The following is a 24,291-nucleotide window of genomic DNA, read 5'->3' as shown; positions in this document are numbered from 1 at the left end:
TCTCTAGCTCACCCAGTAGAGGCAGCGGCCGTGGGTTTGAATCCGACTTGCCGCCCTTTGCTGCATGCCCTCCCCCCCCCGCCCCCCACCCTCTCTCTCTCCTTTCCTCTCTCTAAGCTGTCCTGTTGATTAACGGCCATAAAAGCCCCCAAAAAATAATCTTAAAAATAAAGATTTTGGCTTTCAGCTCCTCGGAGCTGATGAAACTCGACAATCTGTCGCTCAGCTGTCTATTTAAGTCTATTTTCCAGATTCTTTGTTGAACTTGAACCTGTCACTATTACGTTGATCCTAAATTTAAACTCAACATTAATATTTTGATCTGGAATCCAAAGTCGGTGCGAGAGATGTTGTGTTTGTACGTTGTGGAGGGGGTGGGGGAGAATGGAGGACTACTAACTGACTGTTAATTTGCCACAGCGTCACACCTCTCAACGAGGTACATGATGGATACCCCTTGGCCATGTTGAGTGACATCATCACCCTGCACTACATCTGTGTCTTCAGAACCATCTGCTGCTCCCAAGCTGCCAGTCCCATACTCATACACATGTATACATACATACGTACATATTCACACAAATACAGACCGAGTTCCTATTTGCTCTTCTGGTAAAGAATAGCGGTATGGTAGAGAAACCCATCCCCCTCAGGATAGATCGTCAGCAGCCATTCTGCCTGCCTCAACACTTTGAAAGACAATTCCCTTCAAGTTCAGGAGTCAAGCTGATGCTTTGTGTAACATGGTTGACTGCCTGAGCTTGCCTCATTGTGTCTGCAGCGCATTTCATTATCAACCGTACCACAAAACCCATGCTGATATTTTCCAAATGGCAGCTGCAAGATGCTTCACAATGATATGCGTTACACACTGTCTACATAATGTGACTGATTTGTGCAAACGTGTGTGTATTTGTGCAGCAATCCTCTCTAAACACAGCTCACTTCTAATCTCACTGATGCGGGAAATGATTTTTGTTCTACCTTAGCTTCACTGGGGTATAATTTGAAGCACACACACGACACACCGTTTTAAAGAAAGTACTAAATGATGCTGAAGAATGCTCAGTGCTTGTGTGTGGTGTAACATCGATGCTAGAGGAGAGTTCCGTCATAAACGGTGGGCTTTTTCATCACTGTGCTATGATGTTAAGCGACAGGTCATATAGATATCCTTTTATAATTGTAGCATTGAGTGTTAAGAGAAAGTGGTTTAATGTGGAATATTTAGGGTGGAATTTAAACTGTGAATGCTAGTTTTTGGGGTTGTGGTTAGGTCTTGGTTTCACTTATCTACATGGCCTTTCCAGAGGCTCTCACCTCCCCTTACTTCATCATTTCTGCTGAGGAAGACGCTCCATTTTCTTCTGGCCCCATCCTCCATCCATCTCATTTCCCCGCTAGCTAGGCTACTCTTGCCGGGCAGGAGCATAAACTGAGCAACGCTGCTGATAGCATCTACAGATGTGCCGGCAACGTGCTCCGATAAGAACCGGCAGCTGCATGCCCCCTTTCTAGCAAACAATGGAGCTCCCTCAGACATGTGTGGTGGGAAGATGGAGAGGAAAGAGTCGGGGGGAAGAGTGTCACAGGAATGGGTGGAAACTGAATGAATGTGACTCTAATGCAGGGATTGAGAAAGAGGCCACACAGTGGCAGAGAAGAGGCTGAAAAATTGGAAGGAGGAGTGTATGGCGCTGTAGGGAGCTGGGAGGGAGGGACAGAGTGAAGGAGAGAGAGAGAGAGAGAGGTGAATATGGAGAGGTTATCTCTTGAGCTGGTATCTGTATGTCCATCAACAGCAGGACAGGGGTGTGTTTGGCTCCTTTATCTGGATAGCCTGTTGAGCTGGAGGAGGGGCCCTTCATTCCAGGGGGGGGGGGGTCGTTGCTCGGGGCCTTAAGGAAACAATCATTTGATGAGAGATGTGAGGACGGGCCAGTGATCGCTGCTCTTGTGGCACCTGTGTTGGCTTTGATTGACATCTCCCTCATAAATACCACACGTGACTCTTCTGCTGAGCTTCCCTCTGGATCCTCTCTTACCTCTCAGCTCCTCCTCCTCCTCCTCCCTTCTACTGCTCTGACAAGGAAGCAAAGCAAAGGGGGCAGAAAGAGCAAAGGGATGTACGGTCGAAGTGCCAACACATTTATCTGTGCTCGGTTAATGGTCTCCCGTGGCAACGACCTCTGCAGAAGGTTGGCCTCAAAAATGGGCCAAGAATGAGCGAAATTCCCGGTGATAAAATAAGCCACCTTAACATGATTAGGGGCCCTAATGCAATCAGTATTGTTCGGAGCTACAACTCAATTACCTGTAATGAAAAAGGGCTCGTCCGCCACAGATTCTGTAGGGAGTTAGCTTTGGCTGGAGGTCTAACTGGGAACAGGTGAAACGCACATGGGAAGCAGAAGAGCCATGCGATACCCTGGAAGGAAAGATGAAATGCTTTACATGCTGACTCACAAACTTGAGGACCAAGCAGATTTAGTGCTGGACAATGGACACACGGCCACATCTCTTAGCTTCCTCACAAGCGCCCCAGTTAAAGAGACATGCATGCAACTCGTCCTAAAGTGCAAACATTGATCCGCAGCCAAGTGACTGATTAGAACAAATTCCAGTAAAACAATTAGTAAGTGAATTAATTAGTTGAAATACAGAAAGTTAATCGCCAGGTATTTTTGATAATCGATTAATTGTTTATTTTTCAAGCAAAAAAAAAAAAAAACAACAACATACAGACATGACCTGGTTCCATCTTCTCAAATGGGAGGATTTGCTTCTTTTCTTTGTCTTGTGTGATAGTAAAGTGAATATCTTTGGGTTGTTCAATTTAAGGACATCACCTTGAACTCTTGGAAACTGATTGGCATTTTTCGCAGTTTGACCAAATGAAAATGTACAATTAGACAATTAAGAAATAGTTCTACAGATTAGTTGATCATTAAAAAAAACCTTTAGTTGCAGCCCTACATCCAGGTTACTTATTAATTGAAAAGATACAACTTTTTTTTTTTTTATTATCTGCAAGGCCATGCACAGTGACCTCCAAAGCAGACAAATGACGCCTGCTGTGCGGGTGAGGTTTCTGGCCGGATGGCTCTTAACGACTATTGACAGTCTTTGTCTGTGTGGAGAAGGGAGAACAGAAAATCATCAATTTTCAATTTCAGGTTTCATGCTTTTACTTGTTGTTGTATATACTGTGTATACTGTGTATATATATATATATATATATATATTAGGGCTGTGTATTGGCAAGAATCTGGCGATACGATACGTATCACGATTCAATATATTGCAATATATTTTGATACTGTGCGTAAGGTGATATATTGGGATGTTTTTAGAGTATAATTTTTAGAAAGAAATGACATGATGTTCATAAAAGTCAAAGAAGTTTACTTTAGGTAAACAATTCAGTACACAGAAACTCAAACTGCCAGTTTGGGATGGTGGTTCACAGGTTCTTAGTGAGCTAATGTTTATATGCTGAAGTAGGCCAAAGGTCAGCCATAGCTACACTGTTAGCTTCTAGCAAAAAGTCAGGCACTGTTAGGCAAGGACACTAGTGGTGTGTCTCAGCATAGCCATCTAGCAGTAGGCGGTTTAAACACTACATAAACATGAACCACTGTCTTACATGAATATTTTTGGACATAAAAAAAAAATCAATATTGCCTTTTTGAAAATCTATACAGTATTGCGAAATAAAAAATTTTATACACTCAAGTGTATAGATTTTTTTCTTACATTTTTTCTTACACCCCATATATATATATATACTGTGTATATATATATATATATATATATAAAAATATATATATATATATATATATATATATATATATATACTGTGTATATATATATATATATATATATACTGTATATGAGACTTGAAGGCAAAATGCTGAGGAGACTTGAGTTTGTGATCCAAAAATATTGCTATATATGCTGTACTACTATATACTATGTGTATAGTACATCTCCATAACCCTATGCACACTTTCAGTTGCAGGTGCTGGCACTTTCATTATGAAATTAGTCTACGCACGCACGCACACACGCGCACACACACACACACTCATAGCTCAATAGTTTCCCATCTTCTCCAGCATATCACCTACTTCCCTGCCTGCAGCTGCGAAAATGATTCTGACCCTCAAATCACTTCTTTATGTGCTAGTTCCTGCTTTTAGTGATCATAAGAGCTCCTTTTTGGTCACATATTTAAGATAATTATTAATGTGTTTTGTTTGTCTATTGTATTCATTGATTAATTGTTTATGCCATCCAACTTGTTTTAAACAAGATGTTGAAAGGGGAGGCCATCTACGTAAGGAACTTGCGATTAAAAAAAAAAAATCGAATAAAATGTTTTTTTGTAGAAATGCTCGTACAGCTTAACTAAAAATGCCAAAAAATTAACTGCTAAAAAGACTGTTTTTGGAATGACAGTAACCTTCCTGTTCTAGTTTTTTTGACCATCCTGTGTACAATCTTGTGTCCCTTGATCTAAACTAGTCTTTGTTATACCAATTTAAGAGTCTTATGTTACTTTATGTGCTTCTATATGTCTGTATTCTTCTGACATTTAAAATGAAAGCCATGGGTGTGGGTCATTGGTTCAGTTGTAGGGATTCAGTGCCGCTATAATCAAGGACAGCACTCCACATTATACTGTCCAAATATTGATTCACTGTGAAAAATAGATGTCTTAAAGCTCCATTCTGTAATTTTTTGAGTTGATTCTTAGCAAAAAAAGCTTTTTTTCTTTCACAAATATGTACTCATTCATGTGTAATTACTTCCACCAACTAATCAAAGTATTCTCGTAAGCGTAGAATCTGCCATTCAGAATCATACATACATACATACATACATACATACATACATACATACATACATACATACATACGAGTACATACATTAGCCAAAGAGGGACGTACCTCCGCATTTCGCGCTTTTAAACTCAGTGGCACCGTGACGAATGCCAGGGGGAGATTACTCACCAGGGGAGCTAGAAAGTAATATTCAGTTGGTTGTCATATACAATTTCACCACTAGCTGGGAGAAATTATTACACAATGTAGCTTTAATATAAAGATTAGACTCCTCCTGACTCAAAGACTTGAGGCTTGACATTTCTCACCTGTTTGTATTTGAATCACCTACATTATGAATTATTTAATGCATTTTACTACACATGATAAAGATGGTTGACATGATAAAGATGGTTGACATGATAAAGATGGTTGACATATTTGCCAATTGTCTGTCATGGAATTGAAAGAAAATTTTTTTTTTTTTAAAGGAAAACTGGATGTCCTTGTTATTGACGTTGCCACGGCAACAGCTGACCCAGCCCTGTCATGTGTCCTTCTCCATCCATCACCGTCCGTGAGCCTCTGTGCAGTTTCTGCTGTGTCTGTTCCCACAACAGGCAATCAGGAGCTGTCCACAGTGCCAACTTGTGCTTCATCCTGACGTGTCATTTCCCATCTAGACACAATTGATTGTGTGCGATTTGGTTGTAGGCTTTTTTACTATCGTATGCAAGCGGGAACGAAAATCGGCAATCAAACGAGCAACTTGTCCCACTTGCGACGTGCTCAGCCGAGAGGCAGCTTACTGCAATTGGTTTAGAGCAGACGTTTTACATTGACGGTCCTCTAAAGGGCATGTTATATTGCTTATCTTCCTGAGCGTTGTTGTAAAAACATAACGAAGAAATCGCTTCTGTGAAGAATGAGAAATGTAGTAATCAGGCGGAGGTGACTTCTCTCCTCAGTTGTACTCTAAACAGCAGCTGCGCCCCCAGGGCCCATCCACTGATGGTCATAAATGTTTAGAAGGGCGTTCTTTGCGCTGCATCTGGTCTGCACCCAGAGTGGTTTAGCAGTTAAATATATCCCTCCCCTTGCTAAGAGCTATCAGAGATGTTAAGCCCTGCAAGAGTTACCTTAATGTACTTAAAGAGGTCTGTTGGCTGTGGATCAATGGCCTGGATACACTGCTTCTACTCCAGTATGCTTCTGTTTGCATCTTATGTTTTCAACAATGAAATGATTTAGTTTTGGCTGACTGCCCTCCTGCCGCCATTGTCTTGAGGTTGTCATGTTGGCAATTTAACAATAGGCTGTTGTGGCACCAGTTGTCTTCTAAAGGTGTAGACACACTAGGCCGAAAATCGGCCGTTGGACAGTGTGGCGAGGTCAGTGACTCGAATCTGTTCGGTGTGTCCCGTGCCGCCGTCAGTCTGGGGGGCTGTCGGCGTTCATTTTCGCCGACCTGACATGTTCGGTCGGCGGCAGGGCAGTCGGGACTCACCCGGAAATAGGGAGCGGAATGAGGTGACTAGAGTCTCTCAAAATCTGACGAAAATCTTTTAAACTGACCTTTGTTGAGCTGAAATGAAGACAGATTCGGCAACTGCATGGCCTATTTCTCGCTTAAAATGTTTTCAGAAACACGTTTCAGTGAACTATTTTAGTACAATATGAGATCGTATTCTGAACGGCCGCCATGACAGTCTGGCTCTGAATTTCCGGAGAAAACAAACCCATGTGACGCGTTCGTCCAATCAGCTGCCTGTTTTCATTTCTTGGGCAACATTACAGATTAGCGCCGCCTGCTGCTGTTTAGACGTATTACGTTTCTCAAGTCAGTGCCGCCTCAGTGTGTTCCGAGGCAGTTTTTTGGACCTCGGGGACGCGACTGATCATCTCGACTGGCTTTTCTGTCAACGGTCGGCCGTCGGCTTAGTGTGTCAGCACCTTAAGGGATTTTCTGTAGGCACTGACTGGTGACACGGTCAGGATGTGCTCTTTCTCCTGCACCCAGGAGCCATTTACAGCCCGTTAGATAAAATAAGAACGTTCTGAGGCCAATTCCTGTGGAACGCTACCCATCCATCTTCTGTCTGTCCTTTCTGACGTGTGTGCACAACATAAGCATTTATGTGTCAGGCAGTGTGTACAGTGTGCTTTTTTGGTTTCCATTGTTCTGCGCACATATCCTAGAGTTTTCAAAAGTACTGATTCCTTCTCCCGTCATGTCTTCACATCCACTGATTGTTCATTACACGTTTCAGTGTGCCAAAATGGTTATTGGAGTAAGCTAGTTCTATTTTTAGCTCTGTTGTAAACTGGTGTCATTGTATGTTTATGTTAACGGACAGATGTTTGGATCACATATAAACTGAAAAAGATGCCAGACTGCATTTCATCATTTCCTTAGTATGTCAGGCTTTTCAGGCTTCATGCATGATAAAGTGCCCCAGCGACTTCTTCATTAGATTCCGACACACAGTTATTAATTAATCCCGTTTTCAGTCTTGTCAGTCTTTGGAGACCTCCCATCTGTCAGGATGAAAGTCGCTGCTACCTTTTTTTTTACTGTTGAGCGAAGAACATTGGGAAACACGTTTTCCAAAAAGTCCCGTTCACCTCACTTCTCTTGACTGTGTTTCGTATGTTGTCCTTTTGTCCTAGTTGATTGTACAGATTTAAACCTGCCAGTTGATACATGTCTCATACGTTGGTGGCTATGCATCTTTTGTATCTTACCCTATCTTGCCACGCAAACTTTTTAGTTAAACATTGAGGTTTTCTTTGTGAACTACTTCAGTCGGCCCCCTTTTTTTTTTTTTGGACCACATCCCATATTTGTATTTAACCAAAACAAAAAGTAAAAGCACACTCCCTCTTGGCGTAGGATTTAAAGAATTTATGCTGTGGTTTTCATGCAACATGCACAGGCACTCAAGAACATAACTACAGCACCACCCCTCAAAGCTAAATTGCACAATAATCTAGGCTGCATTAGAGATATAGAATCAGCTTTTTTTTTTCTCTATGCCATTATCCCTGAAGTGCCTCTATTAAGAGTGATATCGGAGGTGAACTATGTTGTCCTTGTGTTGTTTGGAGGGAATGTGTTTGAGTGGGTTTTGCAATACAATGCAGTTGAAGTTTTATAATGGATAGGGCAAAGGAGATACATAAGCATTTGTCGCTGAGAGTAGACTACAGTTTATATTTTACTCATTGTTGTTTACTGTCGTCAGTTTCCATGGTGTTGCCTTCACTCATGCACACAAACTTGCATGCGCATACAGAGTGCATTAAGGGGCGCTATGCAGTTTGGGCCATTTCTTTGCCTTTTGCTCGCAGCTTTCTCTATAGAGCTCCACCTACAGCTTCGGAATAGATATTTGGCAACACCGTTGTAAAAACTCTCTCGGTCAGTCTGCCATTTCCTCTTTCTCTGTTCCTCCGACGAGGCCAAAAGTTGTAAGGGTGGTTTTTCCGCACCATTCAACACAAAAAAATCCGTACAATTTTTACAGAAGTCTGAATCTAAACATTTTTCTTTATTGTCATGCCTGTGAGCTATGAACCAGTTAGACCCCTCAGGTCATCTGGAATAGGCCGTCTGGTTATTCCCCGGGTCTCCACGAAATTTGGTTAAGCTGCCTCTGGCTTTTATGCTCCAAGCCACTGTAACATCCAATCATGTTAGGTGTATCGTCCTTAAAACTAAACTGAAAACTATATTTTAACTCTTTTTTTTTTTATTTTATTTTTTTTATTTTTTTTTAGGCTGCTCTAAAAATGAAACCTGTTTAGCCAGAGTCATTTGGCTAAACAGTCATTTCACCTCAGATTGATAGTACACCACTCCCAGACTGTCACCCGGGTAATATCAGTCCATTCTGATGTAGGATTCCAAAATTAAAGCCTTCGAACATGTCCAATTAAAGCTATATTTTAACTCTTTTTCAGGCTCTTTAGCTACCCCTTTCAGTAGTATGGTTTGATGGTCTTAATTATTTTATTCTTTCCTCTTTTATTGGTTTTAACTTGTCTTATTTTTTTAATTAGTCAACTCTTGGTTTTAAATATTTTATTCTTACTTTTTAATGTCTTTTAATGGTTTCACATTTTATTAATGTACTTATTTATTTTTCACAGAATGTAAGAAAAAAAATGCATCCCAATACATTACCAACATTTCCATTAACTACATGTTCAAAAATGATCAGAGAATTAAATGAAGAGCTGTGAGTTGTGACTTTATAGGATTGTGCAGGTGTACCTAATAAACTGGTAACTTAGTGCTTTCTACATAACTTTCAGGAGTTTCCTTTTGTGTTTGACAGAGTGGAATTCAGATTAAACTGTATATTTGAAATCCTCTCAAAGAACAAAATAATAATGTGTTTAATGTTTTAATGTAAGAATGTCATCTTAAGTATGTAGTCTGAATAGCATGATTTCCTGTTATGGAGGAAGACCTTAGATATATTCTCCCCTGAAGCTCTAAAACCCTCAATTAGGGAATTAATTATCACTTAGTGTACGCTGCAGCTGGCCTTAAAGGGAGCATGAACAGAAAGAGGCTCTGAACTGTGTAAAGCACATACTGTACAGGAGGATTTTACAGCAGGGAAATACATTTAGACCTCGCCTAAGCGCACACTTCTCAAAGCCAATACATCTAACAGACATTGTCTTTTTTTTGTACTGCTTGATTACCCTGCCACGCCTCCATTCACTCTGAGTGAGAGTTTTCATTGCCATTGATTGGATGTCTTCACACTGTCCAATCTACTCTTCATCCGTGGTTGGATCCAACACCTCACTGGCTGAAATTGGTCTTCTCTGGATCGGCAAGCTTCATTTGGTTCTGTCTGGTATTGAAATTCATAAAAGCATGGGATGCTGTAATAGAAAGTTTCCTACATAATAAGATTATATTTGTGGCGGTAGCGGACCGGGTGGAGAAGCAAACCCGCACTTTATTAAACATCTATGTATTCTAAGGTTAGTTTATAGATATCCTTACTAGCTAGGCTCCTTACATGCTTGCTAATACCTTTTTTGAAGAGTTCAGTCTCTGAGATTGACAGCGTTGTTGTTAAAGGTCCTATGACATGCTGCTTTTTGGATGCTTTTCTATAGACCTTAGTGGTCCCCTAATACTGTATCTGAAGTCTCTTTCCAGAAATTCAGCCTTAGTGCAGAATTACAGCCACTAGAGCCAGTCCCACAATGAGCTTTCCTTAGGACGTGCCATTTCTGTGTCTGTAGCTTTAAATGCCTTTTTTGGGGGGGGGGTGTCTTTGACCAACTGCCATGCTTCGCTCGTTTGAAAGCCATGATGTCTCTCTCTCATGGGTGGGCCAAATTCTCTGGGTGGGCAAAGCAGAGAAAAGGGAGGTAACCTTGCTCCTTATGACCTCATAAGGAGAAGATTCCAGATCGGCCTATCTGAGCTTTCATTTTCTCAAAGGCAGAGCAGGATACCCAGGGCTCGGTTTACACCTATCGCCATTTCTAGCCACTGGGGGACCATAGGCAGGCTGGGGGAACGCATATTAATTAATTAAAAAACCTCATCAAGTGAAATGTTCATGCCATGGGACCTTTAAGAACGTAGACAGACTAACTTGTCCGAGTTAATAACTTAGTTTTAGACAAATTTGTGCAGAGGTGTTCATACTAACCTTTCGTGAACTCGTGATAGATTCTTTTTAGGAATTCGGCCAGCCCTCTTCTCTGCTGGGAAAAGCCAACAACAATCATTTCTTCAACAACAATCATGTTTTGATTCATGCTATTCACAGACGGGTCAGTTGTGTGAGAGAGAGAGAGAGAGAGAGAGAGAGAGAGAGAGAGAGAGAGAGAGAGAGAGAGAGAGAGAGAGAGAGAGAGAGAGAGAGAGAGAGAGAGAGAGAGAGAGAGAGAGAGAGAGAGAGAGAGAGAGGGGCCAGGATGGGCTGAGCGAATCAATGCGTTGCACGCATCTCTACAATGAAATACGATTTTGTACCTAATTTAAGTAGTAAAACAAAATAGAATATCAATACTTGGCCGACCGGTCAATGTTGATATTGTGGCCGGCCGCCACAAATAAATCAATGTATGGGAAACACTGGATGTGTTGATAAGGGAGGACAGTGTTGGAGGGAAAGAAGGAGCTAGTGAAGCTGTGTTATTGTGTTTTAAAGAAAAACTCCCTTTAGATGGTCATACACTAGTAACTATCAATTTGGAACAGTCAGTGCATTCTAGGAATAATTTTGACGTGAAGGGCTTTAATTTACTTTTTTAGTGTACCCACTTTCCTTCAACCAGACTTGTGTACTTCAGTTTCAGGTATTGATTTCCCACATTTCCCAGAATGACGTTCACAAATCCCTGAGAGAATGGGCGTGAAGTTGTTGACTTCAGAGAGGAAGAAAGAGAGAGAAGTATTGGAAATAATAGCGTGATAAGAATGACAGTCCCAGTTGTCGCTGTGTTGCATTCTGGTCTACTGACTCTGCTATCAGTGTAACAACTGTGAACTCTGCCGCATTTTGTGATGTATTTCTTCCTTCGGATTGTTCGTGATTGCAAAATGTCAAATGCTTTTAGGAAGTAAAGAATTCAAGCTTAAAAGAAAATGCAGCTATCTCCGTTCAGATGATGTACTCAAGTTAGGTCTTATCTGTTGGTATAAACAGTTACAGTCTACGTGGAAAATATAAGCATGCTCGGATGCGTTAACCGTGTGCGCTTTTTTGATCGCTTGATTACTATTATTTTTTAACATTCCAAATGTTCACAGTGGAAAATGGGTTATTTCATGTTGCCAGACCAAACACAGCACATTGTCAGGCTAGAAAGCATGTAAGTAGGTATAGCCCTCTGGGCAGCTCCAAAATGTGAGCTTTATTTCCTTAATTACTACTAAAAATATGTAACATAGAGCACTGTTGTATTTTTGATCCAAGGTGAAAGGCAGCCATTCTGCAGCCAGTTAGTAATTCAGTCGAATCTGGAGGGAGATCCTTAAAGCCTTCTGCATATTGCATTAAGCTGCTCATTGTTATTCTATACCTGATTTTAATTAAGAATAGTAGAAACCCAACTGTGTGATTTAAGTGTATGTGCAAGCAATGTTACTCCCTTTTTTTTTGCTCTGAGGCGGGGTAGACTGTCGTTACGGCTGTTCGTAGCTCTCTGCGGCACAATTCTTTTCTGCTAATCTCCATCCAATGATGGACACATTCGTTCATTAGCATTCATATGATTTTACGCTCTGCTGGCAAAGCCAAGCAGACGTTTGTAGGGTTTTGGTGAATCTAACAAGCCAGGCTTCATGAAGGAGGCATTTGGTGCCACCACTGGGTTAAACGCTTTTATTCTCTAGGAAAATGTTGTTTGGAGGCACAATTAGATCAGCAGTGTCACATTTCTTCTGTCATGTTGTGCTGTTTTAAATGAACAAAAACACTGCTTTCCATTAAAACTTTCTCCGTTCTTGTGTTTTGACCACTGAGACATTATTGCTCTCTTGCAATCATTTGCCTCATCACACTCTGGTAATTTGGCAGATTGGCAATACGGGCCTTGTGTTCAATAGATGGTGCTGAGCAAGGGTGTGGAAAATGAAGCTCCCATCCAGTCAATTTAAATGGAGAATTGTGATTAATTGGAATCGATAGTGTTAGCGGGACCACTTCCCATCTACAACGCCCCGCCTCGACCCACACTTAATGTACTTATGTAGACTTTAGTTAGTCTGCATAACACACATGCATGAATTTACACATACATATCCAAGGCATCATAACGTGAAGCATCCACTTCATTACCGCTGGCTACACCGTAAGTCTTTAGTCGATTGTGAGCTTGAAGCACAGCAGAGTCACTGAGGACGGAGTGCTCACAGCAATCGGACCTGAAGTTGTTAGGGCGATGTCTTCTCTTCTCTCTGAGAATGTTCAGTCTTTATGGAACCATCATTTCTTGTCATGTCTGCAGATGACTTTTTAGGGCTCTCTCTTGTGTCCTCTTTGGGCTAAATGTCAAGTCTCAAGTCGTTAACACAAAGTCGTGGTTTATATCTGAAGCTATTAGATGTGGAGCGCATTAACTCAGGCCATCGTCCTCAACCTCATCTTTTGAAATGTCATTGCTCCATGGGCCGAAGCACTGCCTAAAGTTTAACGTTTCAGTTAAAGCCAATCTGTGCCTCTATAGTTTGGTTAGAGGTTACTGCAATTGTTTATTGTGCTTTGTAAGACAAACATATCAGCTTGTCATTACGTTGAGCAGATATTGTCCTTTTATTAAAATATTAGCTACCAGCCACCCCATATTGTCCACTTTGAGAATTGAATAAAGTTTATTAGTATGTCACTCCTTAGCTGAAAACACATATAATGCCAAAGAAAAATCAAAAAGGATGCCGAGGAGGACCTTTCCATTGAAGCTGAGAGACACATACACATAGAAATATAGTTAGGCACTTAATATAGTAACATGAAACACACACACAGATGACACATGTACATTTTCTTAATTTCTAAAGGCAATGAAATTGATCAGAATAATTTGAAAGAAAAAGGACCATCAGTGAGCATATATCCCCTTATAATTTATAGTGTAAAAGAACATGACATTCATTATTACTGTAAACCCCACCATCATGTAACTACAATTATATGATCCTGACTACAGCTACATAAACTATAGGGAAGTTTATTTTTTTTAACATTTAATCAAATTTTCTTGATGAATTAAATCTTCATTGAAGTCCTGATATATGTATCCCAGAATTCCCCCTAACGTGGGCTAGACTGATTACTCAGCTAATCATTAAAAAAAAATATTTGATTCAGTGGGGGGCTTCAGTGACTCTAATCTAAATGATTCAGCTGAGGCTTTTCTACCCTCGCATGATTATACAGTAGGTGATTGGCAGCTTTCATACAAAGATATCAGTACTAGAATCGGCTAAGCCCATATTAGCTGAACTATTGTGCCGAGATACACTCAGAGAAGCTGTGCACGTTGGTCCGGGCCAGACGAGAATCTGTAGCCGTTGGGGCCTTATCTTAACGTGTGATTTACCCTGGAGCCACTCTTGGCAGGGGATTTGAAGAGCGGTCTGTAGGTGAGAGAGGGCGAAGATGATAAATCATCACTCATCAAGCCTTCAGCATCACTTCCTGTGTGAAAACACAGTTACAGCAGGCAGACGTATATTTGTAAGTAGATAAACACTGAAATGGGACTCCTCTTTCCATCCATTCATCTCACACACACACACACACACACACACACACACACACACACACACACACACACACACACACACACACACACACACACACACACACACACACACACACACACGTTACCAAGGAGACCATCACAGTCAGCCCAAAAACTCAAGAGGCCCTCCATGGTAATAACGCAACATGATATTCTTTTTATTGTAGATGGAGTGGCCTTCTTATTTTTTATTTTTTTTTAAACAACTCTTTCTTCTTCACTAATATACCCAAGAATGCCATTTGCAGTTCACACATTGTAAGTTGTTTTTAATTAAAGCCATTGTTTGCGATTGTTCAGAACGCGGCCTGCGATTGTTGGTTTCAGATCAATGGTTTCAAACGCAGGAAATAATTATTTTGCGTTGAGATGAAAGTCGGGGTACAGCAGCACAAACAGCCTGTGGATCCAGCCCTTTTTAATTAGTGCTGTGTGTCTCCTGCTCTGCGTGGCAAATTAACATCCACCATCGAAGATAAGGGATTGTGCAACTGTGTCTGTGCCTCATGATTTGGGTATGCAAGAGGTTAGGGGTGGGTGGGGGTTGCATTTCTTTGGCCTTCTCCACTCCTGAGAATCTATCCTGAATATTGATTGCAAGATGTCGCTTTGAATATTCAGTTATGTTTTCCAGCTCTAAAGATAAGACCAATTATACATCTTCATAGTTTAAACCAGATACTCCTAAGTTTTTATAACATCCCTCGCTTCTGTGTTAAAAGTCCAAGATCCGTCTGCTTGTGTTTTTCAACCTGTCTCAGTAAAAGTATGGCTTACTTTCAGATGTTGTGAAAATTAAAAGTTGAATAAGTACATTTAAAACAGTCTTACCGGCATAACAGTAGTAGCTATTTTTTTTAAAAAGTCAAATACCAGAGTCCCATCGCTCATATTTAGAAGCTGATGAGAAAACACGTTTTTAGGGCCTTTCTAAAGGTTTTAACGTACATGTATATGGAAGAACATTTGAATTCTTTCTGTTTGATCAACGATCTTTCTTTCTTCCCACTAATTCTGTTGATGTTGGAAGGGAGTGCAGATTTTACATCCATGCCTCGTCGTTGTCTTTCAGGGATGCCCAGGTTTGTCAGCCAGCCATCGCCGACCACCGTGCACCAAGGGAACAACCAGGTGATGGCGTGCGAGGTCAACTCCGATCTGGTGCCCTTCACCAGGTGGGAGAAAGACCGCCTGCCGCTGGAGCTTAGCACCAGACTGGTCCAGCTGCCCAGCGGAGCCCTGGCGATCAGCAACGCCTCGGAGGCAGACGCCGGCCTTTACCGCTGTCTGGTGGAAAATGTGGGGTCGTCCAAGTCCAGCGACGAGGCCCAGCTCCAAATACTGCCAGGTAATTTGAGTAAATAGTGTTTTCAGACATCGGGTGAAATGATCCAGTGAGAGTGCAGATCAGTGAGAAGAAATAGGATTTCATAGTTATAATTTCAGTCGCAAACAGTATGGTTTCATTACTGGAAGGATTTCAGATTTTTCACACTATACTTCAAATTGTTACCTAATGGTGAAAGCATTTTTCCAGCTTGTTAATCAAAACATTTACACATCCTTGATTCCACTGCAATTATGTTAGAGCTTCTATTGTAGAACCACTTGTGCAGTCAATTGAAATTAAAGTGCATCACTTGATTAAAGTGGTACATGGTGTCCTCTTTGGGTTGCTCACTAATTTTAGCATGAAGAAATCTGCCTAACTGTAGTGAGGGATGGGTGAATGCCAAAGGGAGTGGTAGAACTCCCAGTGGGGTTATCAGTAATGCTGCAGTAACTCAGTAATGCAGCTCAAAAGGAGGCAGAATACCATAGTGGCAGTGTTTCGTCTCACCCCTCTAGAAGTTTTATTTACCGAGTTGTTAAGCACCAGGCTCCTGGCAGCACTGAGAAGATATTAGAGGTCGTAAATCAGACTTCAACAAGACCCCAGTAGGGGTCTTTATCTCTGTATGTCTCATCCAAGGATGTGTGGTGGAATGGCTGCATGCATACAGAAGGAAAACTCATGGAAGATGTGTAAGACATTCAAAGAAATGTTGTCTCGATGGGACCAGATGTTTAAGCGACAGAAATACATAGTGCTGTCAGTTAAACGCGTTATTAACGGCGTTAAGGCAAAATGAGAAAAAATAATGCTACAAAAAGGAATCAAGGGACATTTAGAATAGATAAAAATATGCGATTAATTGCGAGTTAACTATGACATAAATGCGATTAATCGCGATTAAATATTTTAATCGTTTGACAGCACTAGAAATACATTTATAGTTATTTGGTTTCGTTAAACAACAACAAATCAGCTTGAGATACAATACTTTGGGTGTTTGCAGGGGGGAGACGTTGAGAGTTGGAAAAGGGCTTAGAGAAAAACTATTTCATACATTTCAGTTTTTTAATTAAATTCCTGGTTTGAGCCTCATAGAATTATGGTCTCTAGGATAAACTGATATTGCTAAAGTCCTGTGTTTGTGCTGACTGGGTATTGCAGGCTGCTACTCAGGCAGTTAGTTGCAGCTGGAATTATATATGGGATCACTTTGAACTCCTAAAGAGCTAATACTTCAGCTGTCTCAGACATCAACATGGACATTATTCATGTGACCATTCTTTGGTTTGGGTGTCAGGAAGGGACTGCCCATTAGACAAGAGCTCTTTTGAAGTTTTTAAGACAGATGACACCCGTTACGTAGAGGTTGCTGCTCTGCTTCACTTACTCACCCCAACCTTAACCTCAGCCTTAACCCTGGCATTTTTTCTCTAGAAACTGGAGAAGAGAGTAAGCTGGAGTTCCTGGTGCAGCCTGTGCCTGTGAACAAGGTGGTGGGCGCAAGCGTGCTGCTGCCGTGCCTGGTCACTGGTTACCCTGTACCACACATTCGTTGGATGTTTGGAGACAAGCTGCTGGAAGAAAGGTATGAGCATGAACTGTGGCTGTATATTTGAATAACAATACCATCTCAAAAATTAAAGAAGCCTTAAAATTTGTGCTGTCAGTTAAACGTGTTATTAACGGCGTTAAAGCAAACCCATTTTAACAGCGTACCTTTTTTTTATCGCGAGATTAACGTTCTTTTTGGCCTAGCAAACTTTGTAGTTTTTTAATATGCTGTTGCAACAACTAGTAACATTAGAAAAACAACAACACCACACCAGATCTAGCAAGACCGGAAACAAAACAACAGGCACGCCGCACACACTTGTTTGGGCTTGCGAGCCAGCCAAAGAGTAGTAGGCTAACGTTACGTTTTGAGTGGATGGCGAGCGCAATACGCCAAAATGGATGCCGATAAGATTCTGAATGGAAAGTTTACTTTTAAAAAGTTGCCAAATGGTTCCATTGACAAGACCAAAGTGATCTTTGTGTTTTGTTGTCGTGAACTGAGCTATCATCGCAGCACGTCCAGTCTGATATATCACTTGATGGCTGAGCACACAGCTGATGCCAATGCTCCGCCCCCTTGTCAAAGCCAGGCGACAAAAGCACAAAGCAAGCCGATCCACTTTTCCATGTTGATAAGACCATTAAAATGAGAAAAAATAATGGGACAAAAAGAAATCAAGGGACATTTAGAATAGATAAAAATGTGCGATCAATTGCGAGTTGAATATGACATGAATGCGATTAATCGCGAGTTGACTACGACATGAATGCGATTAATCGCGATTAAATATTTTCATCGTTTGACAGCACTACTTAAAATGCTACAGGTTTTCTTGGGGCATGTTTCTGCTCTTAGTCGTGTTGAAACCGGTGTGCTTATTCAAATCAACTTTTCAAAATCACCTTTACCCATCAAAGTTGACAATAATTACATATTTCTAGCAACACAGACCATAATGTACGGCTCCTTTTGTAAACGGGGCCTCCGGTCTTCAAAAGTGTTTATCCTTTTCTGCCACTGCTACTCAAAGAGCCCCGAGGGGGGGTGGTGGGGGGACCTGGACTTGTCAATGAAACTACTTCAGCTGGGATTCAAGGCTGCAGGGTTGCCAGCTGAGGGGAAGTTCACAAATTAATAGCCAAGAGAGAGTGTCACAGTGCCTGTGCTCTCACTCCTCTGGCTCTCATTAGCTCAGGCACAGCAGCTCCAATCCCTCAGAGAGAGCTGCAATGGCTCTGGGAAGTTTGATTCTCACCAATTAAGAAAGCACTTTGTTGACCTAAACCCTGTGTACCGGTCCTGCAGAATAATAACGTTGCAACTTGTGGGGTCGACAGAAAATAGCTAAATTAGGCTCATTCATTTAAATCCGGCCCCAGAATGGGATTTCTACCTTCGGTGAAATTAAATGTAAGGTCTTCACATTGGTAACCACAGGGCTCCAGTGCAGTGTGAACTAGAATATCATTAGACTTTCCAACCTTTAGTTCCAAGCAGAGCACCACATCTCAAGTTAAATGTCTTCAACACCGATGGAATCCTGTGTGAGTACATCTGACCTCCAATGGGAGCTGGTTAAAAAGGTGCTTATTAATCTACCTTGTATTAATTGCAAAACACTATGCGGCGTGCATATCCACCCCCCTAGGGTGTCTCTGTTGGTAATTAGCAAGCATACCCTGAACAATCAGGGAAGTCTTTGAAGTGGACTTTCATGCTCCTGCCTTCAGAGCAGAAATGGATTGTGTGGCGAATACATTACCAAATTTCTTTTGATTTTAAGACGACATTGACAATTAAAAAGAGTAGAAGTGGAATTCTCCTGTCCCTCTCAGGCATTACATGAGACAAAGAAGAGCTGCTGTCAATTAAAAATCTGTGTGGCATACAGTCTAAGATAGAGAGAGAGGCAAATCTGCAAAGAGTGTCTAATTGGTCTTGGGTGGACAGCACAAACAGCCTTTAAAGTGGCGACGCCGAAGCTGTAGACATAAGATGAAGGTTTATAAAGATGTGCCAAAGCTACCAATTGAAGGCAGGGGGACTCACTGACAGTGGGGATTATCACATTGAGCTTCTGCTGCTGGTGCTTTAACTTGGTCATGTCTCGGTTTCTTCCTGTCTCTCTCGGCCTGTGTTCACAATAGCAGAAAGACAGTTTTATTCAGAGCTGCGGATAATGTAGGTGATTCAAAAAGAAGTGCAACATGAAACTGTGTATGGTGGTTTTAGACCATACTGATTCTAGGCTGTCTAATTATCTTTTGTAACTCTTTGCTAGTTGTTCCTCTAGCGACTGACTCCTCAGTAGTACTTTTGGATACTTTTAAAGACACAGTGAAATCCTTCAAATGTCTTCAAAATGTGCCACATAAAGGATTTCTGTTATAAGTCTTTGAAGAATCTCATTAGTATGTTTTTCGTAACCTGCCAGAAGACAGACATCGGTGTTTCTTTTGTATCACCTGTCCATATTGCCATGTAGGACTTAAAGGCTGCTATAAAACTCTTTGATGCCTTCGATGACAGATGGGATCAGAGTAAAGACCTGAAATGGAAATTTAGAACAGGTGCTTCTCTAAGTCTCAGATGTAGAGAAGATTATTTCTCTCTGTTGAGCTACTGCATATATCGCTTAAATGTCCAGTATGCTACATGTTTACATGTTTTTGTCTTTTGAGATCGTCACCACATTGGACAATCATAGTCAATAATTCTTGCTGTGACTTGACAGATACAAAAAAATCTGACGTGTTTGTCTTTTTATCGGGACATCCTGCGGCGTCCCAGATGCTGCATCAGTTGTCTTCCACTATGACACTTTACACATAAACAAGCAATCCTGATGTCTGTCAGGTCAGACTGTCATCGGGTTGATATTGTGTAGTCTGATTTAATCCCACATTAAATTTATATATTAACAATCCAAAAGCCAGTTATTATTTTATATTAAATGAATGTTTTTTTTTTTGTCTCAGTGACAAAAGTGAACAAGTAGATTGTTGGTTGTCTAATACCTTTTTTTTTTTTTTAAATGCGTAAATATAGTTTTTCAGAGAGATGTAGGAGATGCTACTTAATCTATTATTCTCTTTGTGTGAAATTATTTAACTAGGGAATCTCCACACAGTATCTTGAATGATATTGTGGTACACATACACTATGACTTATTCTGCTGTAACATGCTGTTTTATGTATTCACCAAATCCTACCCTCAAATTCATTTAGGCTCTGAGCAAGTCTATTGCCAAGGACACCAAGCTTACCATTTATTCTGATTAAACTCAGCAGCACTGTGACAGAATATGTAACACTTGAAGCTGTTCAGTCAAGGTTTTGAAAATGCATTCTTAGCAAAAATGTGCTCTGTGTCATCTATAGCAGGTGCCAGTGTGCACACGTACTCACACATACTGGTCCTGATGACACTCATGAAAAGGGCAGTCATCTTTTGTTCTTGGGAATATCACTCTATCACCTAATAGAATTCCCCAGCAGTCAATAAAATGGATGAATTATGCATGTCCGCCAGCAACAGGGAATTGACAGAGCGTGTAAATCAACCCCCTTCCAAAGCCTCCGAGCCATCCGTCTGCTCTCCTCCTTGTCTTCTCGCCTTCATTTAAATATGATTGTGTATATTGCATTTATAGAGAGAGAAGCATGGTGTGAGAAATTTGTTTGCAATTGGACTGCAATGTAACCCTCTTTTACATATATCTCACATACAAAAGCACACAAACACACACACATCACCTTATTTACTCTGCTGTTTTCTGGGTGGGAGAAGAAGAAGAAAAGGAGAAGAAAGGGAATACAAACACACATGTACGCACAAATGCATAGGCACACCTCTGTCCATGCAAAGTCTTTATTTTAGTTTTAGTGAGCTACCATGCAAACCACACAAAGTAAATGAAGAAATAGTTTTCATCCTGTTGTCCATGCCATGAGATATTCCACCGGTTTACATTAAGATCCTCAACAATTTTAGTGTTGGGGGGGTTTAAATAAACATCCTGCTAGATTTAGTTTTAGGAAAACCTCAAACCTCACCACTAGTCGTAGTTAAAAACCACCACCACCACCATAAATATAAATATGCATAAAAGCCGAGGGATGTTCCCAAATTGCTTTTATATGGTAACACTTTATAATATGGGTAAAATACTGGTAATCAAGTCTCAAAGTTGTGTCTGAATTCTCACACATATAGTAGCCTAGAAATCTAGATGCACCCTAGCGGCAGCAAATGTAATTTGCAGCCAGGGTCAGTCTAGCAACTTTCTGTTGGCTTGCGAGCTGGAAAAATCTAATTCTGATCAGGCCAATCACGTCGTGTATAGAGTCGGTGGGCGGGCTTAACATAATGACGGCATAGTTGCGACGGTTCCATGTGAATTCCCTGCTACTTGAAAACAAAGAAGATGGCTGCTGCTGCTGGCGAACAGCGGTCTTTGGAATCTGCTTTGGCCGCGACTCTGGAAGACTTGGGAGTTGAGCACTGAAGTCATTCTTAAAAAAAGGAAGATGTGTTCGGAGATTTGCCGACCGGATACGGCAAAAGTTGAATCTATCAACTTGCGTTGCTCTGGTTGGCTATGAGTGCAGAGGGAATTTGAAAGACAACCGTTTATCCTGCCCCTCAGATTGAGCCCTGCCAATGTTGAGTTCCCAGACCCAACATCTTGATGTGGGTCTGGCTTGTCAGGCTACACTATAGACCAGTGGCAGCACAAAGGATGTCATAAATTGTATCAAAAAAGGGGTTAGATGTAATGTAGTCCGGCTTACCGGACATACATTGCTTTGAAAAAGCTGGAAATCGATGTCCCTCCCCTTTCCGCTATCTCCGCTGTCTGTTTTGCAAGGGCACCGTCGCTGCATCAAGGCTTAGAGCTGCCCAGGATGGTAGTGATTGGTTTAAAGGTACATTGTGTAGGAATTTCTCCCATCTAGCGGTGAAATTGTATTTTGCATTCAAACGAATAGTGCTCTCTAGCGCCCCGCTTTTTAAAATGCGTGTTGCAACTACGGTAGCCATTATGTACCAAGAAGCTATTCATAGAGTTTTCTTTTGGGTGATGATGTTCGTTATTTTAAACAAACTGCGAACTGAGTTGAATCATTAGTGTGAGCATGTATAAGTAATTACCCTCGTAATTTAGACCGTAACACTGACTTACCTGTCGAGAAGAAAGCCGGCAACTTCAGAATCCCTTTGAAAGTCTTTCTCCTTCATTAGCTCTTTCCACCTGGGAAAGGCTACCCCGATGTTTACCCTTTTAAAGGTTTAAAGATTATATATATTTTTTTGCATTTTAGCCCTTTAGAGTAAACCTATATATGTGGGCGCCTGCTCTACCAGGTGAGCTAACCAGGCGCCCTACCCTGATGTTTTGAATTCGCCGGTCACGTTGCCTTTTTCTCTTGTTTTCTGCGACGATGATTCCTTCTCTTGCGGCTCGGCATAAGTAATGGTCCTCCATTATGAACTGAAGTGCAGTGCAGGCTTTCAGATTTGCCGGGGCAGTGACAATCGCCTCTCGCTGATCTCCGTCTCCGTTTCAGCTGGTTTCAGTCACGTGACGCTGGCTCTGAACGAAAAAGCGTTGCTAGTGCTTTATGTCCCGATTACAGTTTTTCAAAATGGCGGAATGACATGGAAGCCTCCTTGGACTTGCCCGTCCAATGTAAATACAGATAAGAAATTCTTCGCTTACGAGGATGAGTCAGATCATTGGCGGAGGTAATTTTACACCAATGAGGACATATTTATGAATGAAGATATACTTAAAACACTACCACAGTGTACCTTTTAAAGAAATAAATCTGTGTTTTTTTCCCCCTATCCCAAAATAATTAGCTGGTGTAGCCAGACCATACTCCAGCGCTGACACTGTGGAGATAGGTCTGGCAATGCGACACTAGATGTTATGAAAATCTGAAGCATTATAACTGTAATGTGCAATGAAATTTCCAATTCACAACAGACATTTAGCAGTAGGAATTCTGGATGAATTTGAATGATTTAAAATTCCAACCACCGGCACTCTTATAACTGTTTGACAATTTTGATAGCTCTGGTAATGCTGCATGCGCACACAGAAGAATTGGTTCTACTGCTTTTGAAAAGGGCAGCATGGCCCAGCAAATGCCACTGCCATTTAAAATTTCATCCAAGCTAACAATCCTTCAGATGCAATCATGTATAATTGTCTGCATTTTTGAGTGAAGTCAAAAAGTGACACCAGAACTTGAACCGGCTATGTTCTCTACATCCTTTTGAGTGCACTTACATTGTTAACACCCGCACCATAAGCTGCTGCCATTGGTTTTTTTAAACATTCAGTTTCAGTTTTCAAACCAATTTTAAGACATTCTGCACCATTCTGCTCTTTTCTATGTTGTTTTCATACAGCCACTGCAATAAGAAAACCTGGGTTGCAACGTAATCTTTCAGATTGTCAAAGATACAACCTATTAAAATCTAATGACTTTGATGATTTTAACTTGTTCCTTTCCTCAGATTAACCATTAGTGACATGTCATTGGAAAGCACAGATTCAGCCGACAAATACAGCAGTTACTCAGACCATAGAATCCAAAGAAGTCTGCCTAGCCTATTGTTCAGGGTGAAAAAATTGAGAATCCTAATTTCTTGTCATCTAAGTGTTGGAATGCGAGTATGGAAGGCACTTTATTAGGTACACTTGTATAATGTAATGAAATCTAATACAACAGCTCTGCTGCATATATTCCTTCCTAAACAAAGCTTACAGTTTTTGTTAAAACATTCCGAGAGGTGTTAACTAATCTATGTTTAAAGTGCTCATATTATGAAAATAATCACTTTTTTTCTGGGATTTGGGGTGTTATTTTGTGTCTCTGGTGCTTCCAAACGCATACAAACTTTGAAAAAAATCCATCCATGCTGTTTTGAGTGAGATACGGGTTTCTGAATGTATCCTGCCTTCAGTCTCTGGGTGAGCTGTTCAAAATCTGCACGTCAGTAGCCTAAACGAGCTGGCTAACCACAACCGTTAGCATGCTAGCGCTAGCATGCTAACTTCGTTTAGAAGTCTCCCAGCTAATCCTGCCTTGTAACTGACCGAAGTTGGAGAAACAGCCTTTCTTTTACTGTCTATGGAGCTAGCTGACATGATCTACAATCTGAGCTACTGCGCATGTTTGAGTGCAATCAAAGATGGTACAGAAGAAAAGATGTCTCACTCTGTAGCTAAAACAGAGACCTGAACACAAGGTGAGAAAGAGGAGCTGCAGCA

At 41.1% G+C, this 24,291-nt stretch overlaps 1 protein-coding gene across 16 annotated transcripts in view; it reads left to right on the top strand.

The window, feature by feature from the left end:
* neo1a (neogenin 1a) overlaps positions 1–24,291 on the top strand; it is a 187,394-nt gene that overhangs the window by 87,003 nt on the left and 76,100 nt on the right. For all 16 annotated transcript variants that reach the window (XM_039794911.1, XM_039794909.1, XM_039794922.1 and 13 more), the window contains exons 3-4: positions 15,187–15,462; positions 16,885–17,035. In XM_039794911.1, the coding sequence (XP_039650845.1) occupies positions 15,187–15,462; positions 16,885–17,035 (427 nt within the window). The remainder of the gene's footprint in view (positions 1–15,186; positions 15,463–16,884; positions 17,036–24,291) is intronic.

The sequence above is a fragment of the Perca fluviatilis genome, chromosome 3, assembly GCF_010015445.1.
Source record: "Perca fluviatilis chromosome 3, GENO_Pfluv_1.0, whole genome shotgun sequence".
In the NCBI taxonomy this organism is placed as follows: domain Eukaryota; kingdom Metazoa; phylum Chordata; class Actinopteri; order Perciformes; family Percidae; genus Perca; species Perca fluviatilis.
The sequence above is the reverse complement of the archived record's forward strand: the minus strand, read 5'-3'. Positions and strand labels throughout refer to the sequence as shown.